General features: G+C 40.7%; 1 protein-coding gene across 4 annotated transcripts in view; it reads right to left on the bottom strand.

The window, feature by feature from the left end:
- VAV3 (vav guanine nucleotide exchange factor 3) overlaps positions 1 to 12,964 on the bottom strand; it is a 214,802-nt gene that overhangs the window by 120,296 nt on the left and 81,542 nt on the right. For all 4 annotated transcript variants that reach the window (XM_081917452.1, XM_081917449.1, XM_081917450.1 and 1 more), the window contains exon 2: positions 432 to 548. In XM_081917452.1, coding sequence (XP_081773578.1) covers positions 432 to 491 — 60 coding nt within the window. In that variant the 5' untranslated portion in view covers positions 492 to 548. The remainder of the gene's footprint in view (positions 1 to 431; positions 549 to 12,964) is intronic.

Below are 12,964 nucleotides of genomic sequence, written 5' to 3' on the forward strand. Positions count from 1 at the left end.
CATTCAGTTTCATGCAGATGAAGGGAGATGTCAAATTGGGGCAGCTGTATTGTTTTGCCCATAAGTAATGATACAAAGAACATAAAGGGATGCCAAACATCAGTAAAAAAAAAAATTCTTGCTTCAGTGTAAGCATGTATAAATTCACCCTTAATTTTCCTTATCAACATGCCCCCATGTGGAGAAATCAAACCACAACCAACGGAAATGTAAAGATGGGGAAATTTTAATTTACTAATTTCCTGCAATTGCACAATCCCCGTGTGATCCATACATGGTGACATTTTCCCAGTAAAAAACTAACACGTATTTTCCCAGTAAAAAACTAACACGTATTTTCATCGAGAATATCCAACAGCATAAGATCCTAATTGAATTATGCACTGATTTTAAATATACATAGAACTGGATGAGAGTAAAATTGTAAATACCTTTCCAAAATCACGGACATCAAACAGGTCAAATGCTTCAAAAAGTTCACTTTTCTTCATCCCAAATGTCTCACAGCAGGCCAAAAGGAATGTTCTTATATTCTTCAAACAGAGAAACTAAAGAAATAAAAAGAGAGCACTCTTAAGTTTGTCACCAAATTATCTACAAGTACAATACAATTACAGTTTATCAGTGGGTATACAGCCTTCATAAGGGGCTTGTACAAGGATAGCAGAATAATTGGTTGTTGTTTTTGCAATCACATGGCATCTCAATTTTGTCAAACAAATACACGAAAACTGAGCTTCTCCCCAATCCATTGTGTTATATAAAAATCTGCCTTTGAAATTCCCTCATTTTCAAGAGCAGTTTTTCATGGGAGGGCAGGCTGCTGTTTCAAAAGAGAGGAGGAAAGTCACAAAAACTCATTGGCTTCAAAAAAAACTAGTTTCATAGCTCTGGATTCTAGATATTCTTTTGAATTGAAGCACTACTGTTTAGTTCCTTTAGTCCCAGTTTGAACAGCCACCAACAGGAAGTATTTATAATGAAAAGTGCAGTACAGAGATGGCACAAGGCAATCTGATGCCTGAAACAGAATATTGAAGTAACTCTTCCTTGGTAGTAGAAATGTAATAAAACTAGCCTGACTATTTTATTTGCTGCCCTCAAGCAATAAGTTAAAATTTGCCACCTGAGGCTGGCCCTCTCACCTTAAACCGTGTTGACATTCTTGGCACAATGATCAGGATGCCGTTAACCCATTTAAGGTGATTTTAAGGAACAACATTTTTTAAACTCTAGAAGTCTTAAAGCTGTAAGCAAGCCAAATGCTTCTGGCATTTTACAAGACGTTGCCGCAGTAGAATTAATTATACAAGATATGAAAACAAGCACTTTGTGATTGCGTACAGACACAGACACACCAAAACAGTTAATTAGAACCCTAGTTAAACAGATTCTGTAAATACATGCACTGTACTTACAGTTTAAAAACCACCACAAATGCATATTGCATAAGCAGAGTGTACTGTAATAACACCCCTGAGAATTATGCAATTATGAGTTTACAGTAAGTTATGTAGAACTAATAAACTAGTACACAACGGTTAATGTGGAAAATATGCATTTTCACCTTCAGAAGTGAATCAAAGACACCTGGTTTGCTTTGAGCAAAGCTACTGCTCTGAATAATGGATATTTCCATTAGCTACAGAAATTATGAAGAATTGGCAAAGCACCTTTCAGCTGTGTTTCCTGCCTCCTACACTGTAACAGTACATCTGGGTCAGACCTTCTCAGTTTCCTCACCCCCAGTTAGTTTTGGGGGGTTTTTGAACTGGAAGTGAGGAAGGACATGACATAGGAAAAATTGTCCCAGTACTCCTGTGGCTGACCAACATCACTCCCCACACAAGGAATACTTAGAACTCCTGCCAACAGCCCAAGTGAAGGGAAGAAACTATCTGTTGGGATTACCCATAAACACAAAAATGCAATCCAACAAAATAGGCAATGAAGAAACCCATTAATATTCCTTATGCTTCCCAAATTCACTTTTAAAACAATAGTACAACTCTCCACACCCCCACAATTATACAACTCTCTTCTAAAGCACAAATATTTTACTCTAAGCTACCGGTATTTCAACACCCTGCTTTGAAGGAAGCCCATTCCACATCACCCCATGAGGAACACCTGCCATTTGCAGCAATTCTGAGAAATTCTGTATGGTTTTTATATTGTTGTAAACTGCAGTGCTTATACTGTACAGAGTGAATACTTTAAAAGAGGCCCCATGGATACAGAGTACACATGTTCCACGGGGCCTCTTTTAAAAGACTCACCCTGTATTTCTTGATAGATACATACATACACACACACATACATACAGATACATACATACATACATACATACTCTAAGGATCATATAACATCTTATGGAACAGCTTTCCCAAATGAGTTTTCCCCTTTTGTTATTCATCTCCAGTTCCCATTAGCCTCAGCCAGCATGGTCAGTGGTCAAGGATGATAGGAGCTGTAATCCAAAACATCTGGAAGGAAACTGGATGGGGAAGGCTGTTGTAGGACATGCATTCATTTTACAGTTTTGCAGGAGAAGACTGGGACAGGCAGGCAAGAGGTCCTTTTTTTTAAGGGAAAAGCTCATCTGTCATTATGGAGCTTCCCTAAAGCATTATATGTGGTAACTGAGAGCCCTTTCCCATGCAATTTAAGAGATGAGGTAAACCAACTGTAAAAAAGAGAGAATCTCAGTGACTGAAGTCTTTCCTCTGTAGGGCCGTCTTTAGCAGATGCAGCACCGGGGTGCAAATATCTGCCCAGCACCCCCAAATTACCACAGATAGCGTTAGGGTGGCTGTAGCTGCACACTGCCAGCCATCCAGGGGGGCGCAACTCTCCCCCATGCCGCTGCGGGACAGCGATGCCCGCAGAGGCTTGGGAGTGAAGTTGCGCCCCTCCCAAGCCTCCGCGGTAGGAGAGCACAGCTTCCCTCCCAGGCCTCCTTGGGAGGAGCGCGATCCTCCCAGAGGCTTGGGAGTGAAGTTGCAGGGATCGCTCTCCTCCCGAGGAGGCTTGGGAGGAAGCTTAACGCCCGCCAGCCTTATGGTTGGCAGAGCGCAGCTGACGGGCGTGCAGGAAAAGGGGAGGCTGCCAGCAAAGCCGTGCAGCTCCCCCATTTGCTAGGGCGCCCCTGAGAGGCCGGCGCCCTGGTGCGACACACCACTAAGCTCTACGGGAAAGACGGCTCTGTTCCTCTGTACACCCTTAAAAGCTGTGTCATATATTCTTGCTGTGACATGCTAGGGGTGATAATCAATTAAGTTTAAGTAAGGGTAGACCTACTGAAATCAATGTCCTTGATGTAGTCATGCTGAGTAATATCAGTGGGTCTTACTCTGAGTAAAACTTGACTGAATACCACCATTAGGCTTGCAAATTTGTTACTCAACAGTAGTGATGTGTGAATCTTATCCATTTTGGTTTCTCATTTTTTCCATTCTTAAGTTCAGTTATCCACACTTCCACATCAGTTTACGATCCTTTTTTTTTTTAAGTCCTCATGAAAATTCATCAGCATGACAGTGTGCAAATTTCTCCTAAGATACACATTTTGTATGCACTTTCCCCTAATATACACATTTTTGCGAAAGCAAACCATAATATTTTGGCATTTTTTGCATGTTATGTTCACTAACATATTCTTATTATGTGCTCTCTACCCTAGTATATGTATTTCCATGCACATTACTTGTGCCAAAGAGAGCTCCATTGCAAAATTCGGAGAAGGGTGAATTTCTAAGAATGGTTGTGCTTCCTCATGTGTATTGTTTTAGAAAGTGTGAAATAGGTAGGTTCACTTTTAAATGCACCCAATCTTGCTAGGCTGTAGCCATTAAGAAGAAGGAGGAGGAGGAGGAGGAGAAAGAAAATCAGGCAGGGATGTTCTAGTAAACTGGAAGAGTTCTGGCTCTTCTCTGTTGTGGTTTCCATCCCCTCTCCCCGCAGCCTCCTTTCAGCCCATCAATATCATGAAAATAGCTATGTTGTGATGGGGAGGAGCAGAGGGATGACAATAAGCAAAAATTATGGGCTTGTAACTTTTGTGGGCATATATGCGTACTGTTTCCACAATATCTTATGGCGGAATTCCTTTTAACTGCAGTCTTTAATTCTGCACATGATGCTAATTTTATGTTTAAGTTTGTATGGTAAATTAAATGGGAAATTACAGGGTATGATGTTGAATTTAGCTGTTCTCTGCAACATCCAACATTCAGGAGACACTGTGAAATGACATTGCACGTCTCCTAAGACTGCCTCCGGGAGCATGAAACCAACCATTTGTCACCATTCGTCAATCTTTCTTCCATCGGAAAGAGGGACACATCTTTAGTTACCATGCACAAAAGTAATTCCTTTAAAGTAACAAGCCTCTTGACAATAGGATGAAATCACCCTGTTGCCTAAAAGCACACTTAGCGTATTTGGTTTCAGTTTTTAATGGCTCAATAGTCAACCATTTTATCTTTCAAACAGATTAAAAGGTGTCTCTCTTAACAGTTAACCTCGCCTGATTAACAGACCAGATGTGCTATTAATACTGCACTTTTAAATAAAGATAACTTTGCACCCTTTATATTTTTTATCATTTGTTGAGGACCAAAGAGAAGAACAAATTGATAAGCCACCTCCTGACATATCCACTGGCAAATGAACCTGCATGCAGAATTATCTCACTTTCAAACAAAGCCCTGCACTTGGGGGGGGGGAGAATAATAAAGCAGCCAACACAGGCCTTTCTGTTTATCATAGAATCATAGAGTTGGAAGAGATCCCAAGGGTCATCTAGCCTAACCCTCTGCAGTGCCAAAGCATCCAAGGCAGATGGCCATCCTACCTCTGCTTAAAAACCTCCAAGGAAGGAGAGTCCACAACCTCCCGAGGGAGACTGTTCCACTGTCAAACAGCTCTTATTGTTAGAAAGTTTTTCCATATGTTTAGTCAGAATCTCATTTCTTGTAGCTTGAAGCTATTGATTCATCTTGGTTGCCTCCTCCACACACATTCCAGCTTGTCAACATCCTTCTTAAATTGTAGTGCCCAGAATTGGGCACAGTATTCCAGGTATGGTCCAACCTAGGCAGAATATCAGGGTGAGACACCATGCACCAAGCAGCATATTTTGCAGAACTATCAAAGCACTAGTGGTCATTTATCGTTATAGTTTTATTTTAAAGCTATTTTATTTCCTAGTCTAGGAAATGTGCTGAGTAACCTGGGTAAAATGCATGATCCAACATACTTAAGCACGTGCAGAAGGTAAACACACACCCCCCAGAGTGTATCTGGAATCTTCACCTTACAGCTTTTGGCAAATGCTGAAGACAGTACACCTTTGATACTTGAGATGTGTGTTTTAAGGAACCACTCTACTCCCGTTACTGAAATTGGTTTTAGCTGTTTTTAATTCTGGATTTTAAATTGTCAGAACCCTGGGAGTTGCTGATGAAGGCTGGGCAATAATTTTTATTAACATTATTATTTACGAAAGCAGTTTGGGAAAGCAAGAATCAAAAGGATCTCTGGATGCATGTATACTTTTATAGCAGAAGTTATAATGCCTTCTTCAGGATTCTTTTAACAATGATTTGTTTCATTGCCTTAACAAAAAAGAAGCAATGTTAACCCTTGTGATATTATGACCATGATTATTCTTATTAATAATTGCCTGCCCTTCAACCAAAGGTCTTGGGGCAGGTTACACCATTAAAACATAATATTTAAAAAGACGTGGGACCTAAAAATATGCATGTCTACTGTCAAAAGCCAGAGTAACAATATGACTTTTTGGCAGCTGGTATCACCCTCTATGCCAGGCATAGGCAAACTCGGCCCTCCATATGTTTTGGGACTACAACTCCCATCATCCTTGACCACTGGTCCTGTTAGCTAGGGATGATGGGAGTTGTAGTCCCAAAACACCTGGAGAGCCAAGTTTGCCTATGCCTGCTCTATGCCCCAAGGCAATTTTCACACAGATACTGTTTTGCATTGTAGTGGATGATAAAGGGAACATAGTGCTGTTTTGCCAAGCATGCCAACTGTATTGGCCTGGATGGGCTCCGGTTGCCCAGGCATCAAGAGCAGCTATGGGGGCCTCAGGATTGAATGGGTCCTTTCAGGTCTCACAATCTAGCCTCTGGTGTTCTCCCCAGGCTACTCCTCTCACCAGGCTTGTTCCACAACCTCCGTGAGTACCCTACCCTGAATGCTTGCTTACTTACTTGGACAGATGGAGAGGCGGGGGTTGAAGGTGTAGAAAGCTCTGGCTGTTGAATGCCTAGAAAGGGAAGAGCCACACTGTTCCTACATCTATTTTTGGCCTCTGGCCGCCGCCAACAAAATGTGGCCCCTGGAAAGCAGCCTGCAAAATGGAATTAACCCCCGGCCCCTTGAAATCATACTGATTTTACCCACATTTTTAGACAAGTCCACTTGAAGAATCACTCCACATTTACCAAGAACCTACTCAACAGCAACTAGTCGGGGAGAGAGATGATTTTTATGAGGTCCAAAAATATATTTGTTAACAGGCACCTAGTTTCTACTTAAGCTCTGAGCTTCATAGCTCTTGCTGAATAATCCCCAGTATTGAACCATATGTGCATCAAGGAATGCATGACATTCTCCAGGAATGAAAAATAAATAAATGGCACTGTAGCGTAGGTAGACAGGTTACTGACCTAAAAGCGAAGAGATTCACGTTCAAATATCCCCACCCCACAGGAAGTTCACTGGCTGGCTTTGAACCAGCCATTCTCAGACAAATCTACTTTTGTCAGATGTTGTGAGCATAAAACTGGAAGAATTCCATGTAGGTCATCCCAAGTTCCTTAAACAAAGCACAAAGTAAACTAAGAACAAAATCCTCAGCATGTTTACTCAGAAGGAAGTATATCTTAATTCTATGGGAATTTAGTGTGACTCACTTTCTAACAAATGTGCTTAGGATCGTAGCCTATGTTCTAAAGTTTTTCTCCCCAGACACTAATCTTACATTTAATGTCATAGAAAACACAGTTTAAACAATATTAAAGATCTGCAAGTTAAAACAGCAGCCTAGTCCTCCAGTATAGCTGAGAGCTTTTCAGGAGATTCCCCCAAGACACAGAGGTCCAATTCACACATAACATTAAACCATAGTTTAGGGTTACAATGCATGAGCCCTGAAGTGAAGCATCTGACTGAGGAGTTCCCTCCCCTTTTCCCAGCCAAAAGGAGGATTCAGTATTGCTTTCTTTGGTTCTTAGCCTGTTATTACAGGAATAATGCCTAAAAACCTTGGGAACAATGACTAAAAACATCTCACCTATTGTCATTGTGTGGATAATGCCATTATATGGCACCATACTTAGTTGTATCTGGAACTTTCCTGTGCCTGTCCTGTTCTTAAAACAAAAAAAATTCCTTCCAGTAGCACCTTAAAGACCAACTAAGTTAGTTCTTGGTATGAGCTTTCGTGTGCATGCAAACTTCTTCAGATACACTGAAACAGAAGTTTCCAGACCCTTCTATATAGTGAGAAGGTGGGGAGGGGTATTACTCAGAAGGGTGGTGGGAATGGGTGATTGGCAGATAGCTGTGATGAGCCTGTTGACGACTCTTAACGACTGCAATAGGTTTTACAGGAAAAAGCAAGGGGTGAGAAGGTGAAAAATGGCTTTGTCATGTATAATGAGATAAGAATCCAATGTCTTTGTTCAGACCAGGTCTCTCCATGGTTTTAAGTTTGGTGATAAGTTGCAATTCAGCAGCTTCTCTTTCCAGTCTATTTCTGAAATTCCTTTGTAGTAAAACAGCTACTTTGAGATCTTGTATAGAATGTTACCTATCTGTAACTGTCCTGTTCTTGTTGGACTGAAAATTCTTCTCTAGTTTCCTGGCTAGGGTGCCTCTAGGCATTCCATGACAGTCAACAACCAACTTTATAAAGCAGGTGTGAGGGTCCTATGGCTCAATGTTGCTGAACTCCAACTCCCATGCTGGCTGGGGCTGATAGGAGTTGGAGTCCATCAGCATTTGAAGGACTTCTGGTGCATTAACAGTAGAGATGGAAGAAGACTGGGGAGGGGGAGAGAAAAAAGGGCACTTTCAAAATAACTTCTATCACTCATCAAAGAAACAACCCCCAAAGGGCCACATATTTGTGAAGATGATTCTAACATGTCCCTCTTTTTGTAGACAATCAGTTCTTCAGATGCCAACTCAACATGCTTACAGGTCTGAATTTAAAAGGTGATGTACTTTACTTGGTGCAAGTTGCCATGTACAGCAGACATAGATAACTAGATCACAGACCAAGCAGGGCTCTACTGCTGTCTAACAAATCCTTTCCTTCTACATCCATGCTATGTTGGCAGACCAGCCCTGTTTTCTGAGATATTCTGTATGAAGTCAGATAATTAACTGCACAGAAAGGCCTGCTCTCTGCAGAAACAGGAGTGCAGCGATGTGAATGGATCTGGAAAAATTAGGTTACTGAATGTTAGGCACACTATATCTGTGAACTGCCCTGAGACTTGCTTGTATAGGGCAGTATACAAATTAAACAAGCAAACAAACAATGCAGGTTACCCAGCAGAAAAATGTACCATGCCTAGGATAGAGTAAGAGGAAGGCTACACTAAACCCCAAGTCACTCCATACTTCACTCTGCACTGAGAAATCACAAGGTTGCAGCCTTGCTGTTTAACGGTAGCAGGAGGAACGAGAAACATTTTGCATTGCAAAATAAATTGTTAATGCATATAACATGATTCCTTTGCAGGAATCTAGCATCAACTTTCCTAATCACAATGTCTGATCGTGGGTCACAGAAGAGGACACAGATTTGATGTTTATTCAGTATGGCACAGCCCAATGTGCATTGACACAGGAAATGTATAGAGATCCAGTGCAGCAAGTACGCACATAAAACAGCTATTGGATATTAAACAGGCAGGAGTTTTCAGCTGCCTGCAATAAAAAGAATGCCTCTGAACCACATTTACAGTGAAACGCTGTCCAAGACGATGGAACATTAAGAAAAGGCATGGAGCAGTACTGCTGCCCTTTTACACATTAAAACTTTGAAAGCCAAAATACCAGAAACAGTGAACAGGTGGTCTGTTGCCATCTTTGTGAGGACAAACCCATGAAGGGAGATGAAGCACTAACACAACATCTATTGCTAGATTACCTATCAAAAAATTGATGGATATTGAGTTCAAAGAGGAAACTATTGTTCACAGTTTTGAGAAATCATACTTCAGGATGCATTTGAGTTATGCACACATACAGTACTACTTAAGTAGTACTGATTTCAGTGGGACTTTTAACAAAACTGTGGGTTGTATCCAATGAAGTATATGTAACAGAACTGCCCATGTAACAGAACTTTCCCTCCCTCTCCTAACACTGCATGCCGCATGCCCCACCCCTCTGAAGGTTCTTCTACCCCTGCAGAGTAGATCTGAGGGAAGAACAGGAAGAAGTAGTTCTGTTGCATGAGTTGAAAGTGTTCTACATGCAAAAGGACTTCACTGAATACAGACTTATCTCTGAGAATTTGGACAGCTCTGACAAATGTCGCCTACCACCCAACAAACCGTCCAACAAACCGTCACCTACCACCTGGCTTCAATAAGCCACCCATTTTCACTGGATGACTGAAGGCAAAGCTAGGCACGATGTTAGCTGTTTGCATGCAATTAAGATCAGCATAATGGGGCCTATTGGTAGTTTTACCACCCTCAGAGATTCAGGTTGTGGTGACCTGGGATAGGGCATTATAGAATTCCCTCCACACAGAGGTGCACCTGGCACCTTCAATATACATCTTTTGGAGAATGCTGAAGACATACCTCTTTACCCTGACTTTTGACACTTAAGATGTGTGTTTTCAAGACCCACCCTATTTCTATGGTTGCAATTTGTCTTAACTATTTTTAATACTAACTTTTAAATTGTTGTAACCCATCTTGCGACCTGCTGGCGTAGGGGCAGGTAGTACTATTTTAATTAATAATAATACTTTATTATTAATAACAACCTACCCCCTTTGCCATGGTAAGACTTGAAAAGCCAACTGACAGCTGAGGAGTGTAACTTTCTCTCTCCCTGCCACAAAATTGCCTCTCCAAGCTGCTATTTGCATTTCAATGTAAGCTGTCATTGACGCCCATCAAGGTTTCCATTGAAATGTGAAAAATGAACAAAAAAAGAACAATGCATTTCGTTCATGCAATTAACATCCCATCTAGCTTGGCCCTCAGACTGCAAGAAATGGGGGGGATCATCAAGCTTTTGGAAAGCCACAATAAATGGCTGGTAAGCTACATTCAACTGGGTGGGTCACACGTTGTACAAACTTCTGTCCTGTGATTTGCTGCACCCAACACCCACAGCTTGTCCATTTACCTCTGCGAATGTTTATTACTATTTAGAAAGATATATAGACAGCTTAATCACAAAACCTTCTAAGCAGCACACATAATAAAACTGTAAAAACTTATTTTTTAAAAAAAGAAAAAAAAAGCTAAAATTATATGTTTGGATAGGCTTGCTGGAATTAAAAGAACTTTTCAGCAGGCATCTAAATCAATATAGTGAGGGTGCCTGCCTAATGAGAAAAAGCTGCAGTCATCCCACCAGGCTATCAAAGCCTTACCCACTTCCCCATTCACCGAATTCAATGCGCTCACTCAAACAGGCAACAAGCGCTATTGCTCCAAACCCTGGAATGCAAACAGATACAGTAAAAAGATCTCCAACGGCTAGAGGACTCAACCGCAAGTGGTGGCAAGAGCAGATGCAAGGCGTGTTGTTTCCAGTCAGGTGCCCTGATCAGAGGAACGCGTGGGCAGAGTTGGTGCAACACAGTAGCTAAAAGTGCAAGCTAGAAAATTCCCAGTTCTCAATCTGTGATGCTCACTAGCCCAATTTCAGCAAAGGAAATGTAAAAACAAAACAAAAAAAAAGCAAAATCTGTGTCTTCATAGATGCATGCACATGCAGCACTGCAGAAGAAAGGGGATAAATAGAGCTGCTTAAAAATGTTTTGCTTTCAGAGTTAACAGTTTTCCTCAGAAATCATTGCTGCTCCTTAACAGATTTCAGCAGCCAAAACAGATTAAATTAGTTCTGCTCTGCCAGCACCAGTAATTGTCACTATGTTCAATAAAGATAGCTGAAAGCGTTCTGAATGAACAAAACACAGATCACCGATGAAGCCTTCATTCACAATGAATGCACCCAATGAATTCTCCATGAACCCCGCATCCCAAGAGGAGGGGGAGGCAATAAAAGACTGCAAGAAGACTGCATTATTAGTTGTGCAATAAGGTACCTTAATTTTTATGCAAGCATAAAGAACTGCAGCCATTCTGGCAGATTGTTGCATCACTTGGAGGAAAACCACGCAAGAAATCAAACCAATCTTCACCACATTCTAATATCTTTCACTGTTGATCAAGCAGCCTGCTTCCTTCCTCTTTCAAAATAATTTGAGACAGATAGCTCTAGTTATAGATACCTTGGTGAATTTTCACTGCCATACCATATGCTTATTCATTAATTCCATTTAGCCAACACTAAACTTAAAGACTTTAGAATACTAACACCAGCATACATCCCTTTTTTCTGACATAGACCACATTAAGTTTCTTGGGCACATATGGCTGAAACAACATTAATTCAGCATTATTTTAGGAAACGAAAACCACAAACCCACAATTCTGAGAGAAGGAATGGTGGACACAGAGAAACGGGGTGGAGATGCCTTAAATACTGGGCAGTATTTCAACACCCTCCTCCTATTGGACACTCCTGTCCAGATGACTTTAAACATCATTGGCTTCATCTACTGCTATTCAGAAGTTTGCTTTGGAAACTTCCAGTGATGTGCTACACACAACTTCACTGTTGTGCACAGTTGCTTAGAAAGGTCTTCAGAAAGTCAATAGGTTCAAAATGATGAAGCAGTGCACCTGTGGTGTAATTTTTAAAAATACAAATAAAAAATGAAGTTGTGATCAGCAGCAATAAAAGAAAATAATGTGAAAGGTGGGATGCAAGCAACAAGCAGAGGAGCAGATATAACAAGAGGTATGCATCACTGGAGGCGTTCAAGTGATTGCGCATAAAACCATTTATGAAACAGCAGTCAACTTATTGATTACAGTTCCCCAAGTGTGTGTGTGTGTGTTTTCAGTTTGGAATGCACTTCAACAGGCACATCGATAAAATACAATGTTTCATGCTATGTCTTCCACTGGTTCCAGTTTAAGCTTCCTAATCTCTCACTTTCTTATTCAGATGAATCGTTAACATTTCTGGATTGCTTATCCAGAAGGGAGTGATACATTTTACAATCTATTACTACGCGGTGTGGTTGATGTTAAACTTTTTTTTTCCCAGGATCCAGAGAAAGGTCAAAATCTGTCTCCATTTATAGCAATATCAAAAACATATTTGATAAGTCTAGTATATCCAGGCTTTCTTCTGTATAAGCTTTACCTCGCTTTAATTTCTACATTCTGTTCTATCTGAGGTTCTAGAATGACACTACATTTTAGTAGCCCTTTTCTACTCATGGAGTTTTACCTCCCACAAATTCTTAACAGCACAAACAATTTACAACCCACCCATATTTAGCCTCCTTTATTCCTCCTACAAAACAGCTGATCAGTGTTAATATAGCTCATACGTTTTTATACATGCAAATCACATAAAAACCTTTTTTCACATTAAGCAGTATATAAATTAATAACTAATCATAAATAACCTCTAATGCATACACATACATGCAGCTAGTCCAGGGCCATTACATTTCGAAGCATCTCTAACAATCAATTTACCTTGAATTACACCCAAACTACCCTTTTCAAAATCCTGTACTAAAAATCCATTACACTATACCAAAATCCATTACATGTACCTCCCAAAGTTTAAAATGGGTATGTTTGCA

Source organism: Podarcis melisellensis (genome assembly GCF_964234715.1).
Source record: "Podarcis melisellensis genome assembly, chromosome: 6".
NCBI lineage: Eukaryota > Metazoa > Chordata > Lepidosauria > Squamata > Lacertidae > Podarcis > Podarcis melisellensis.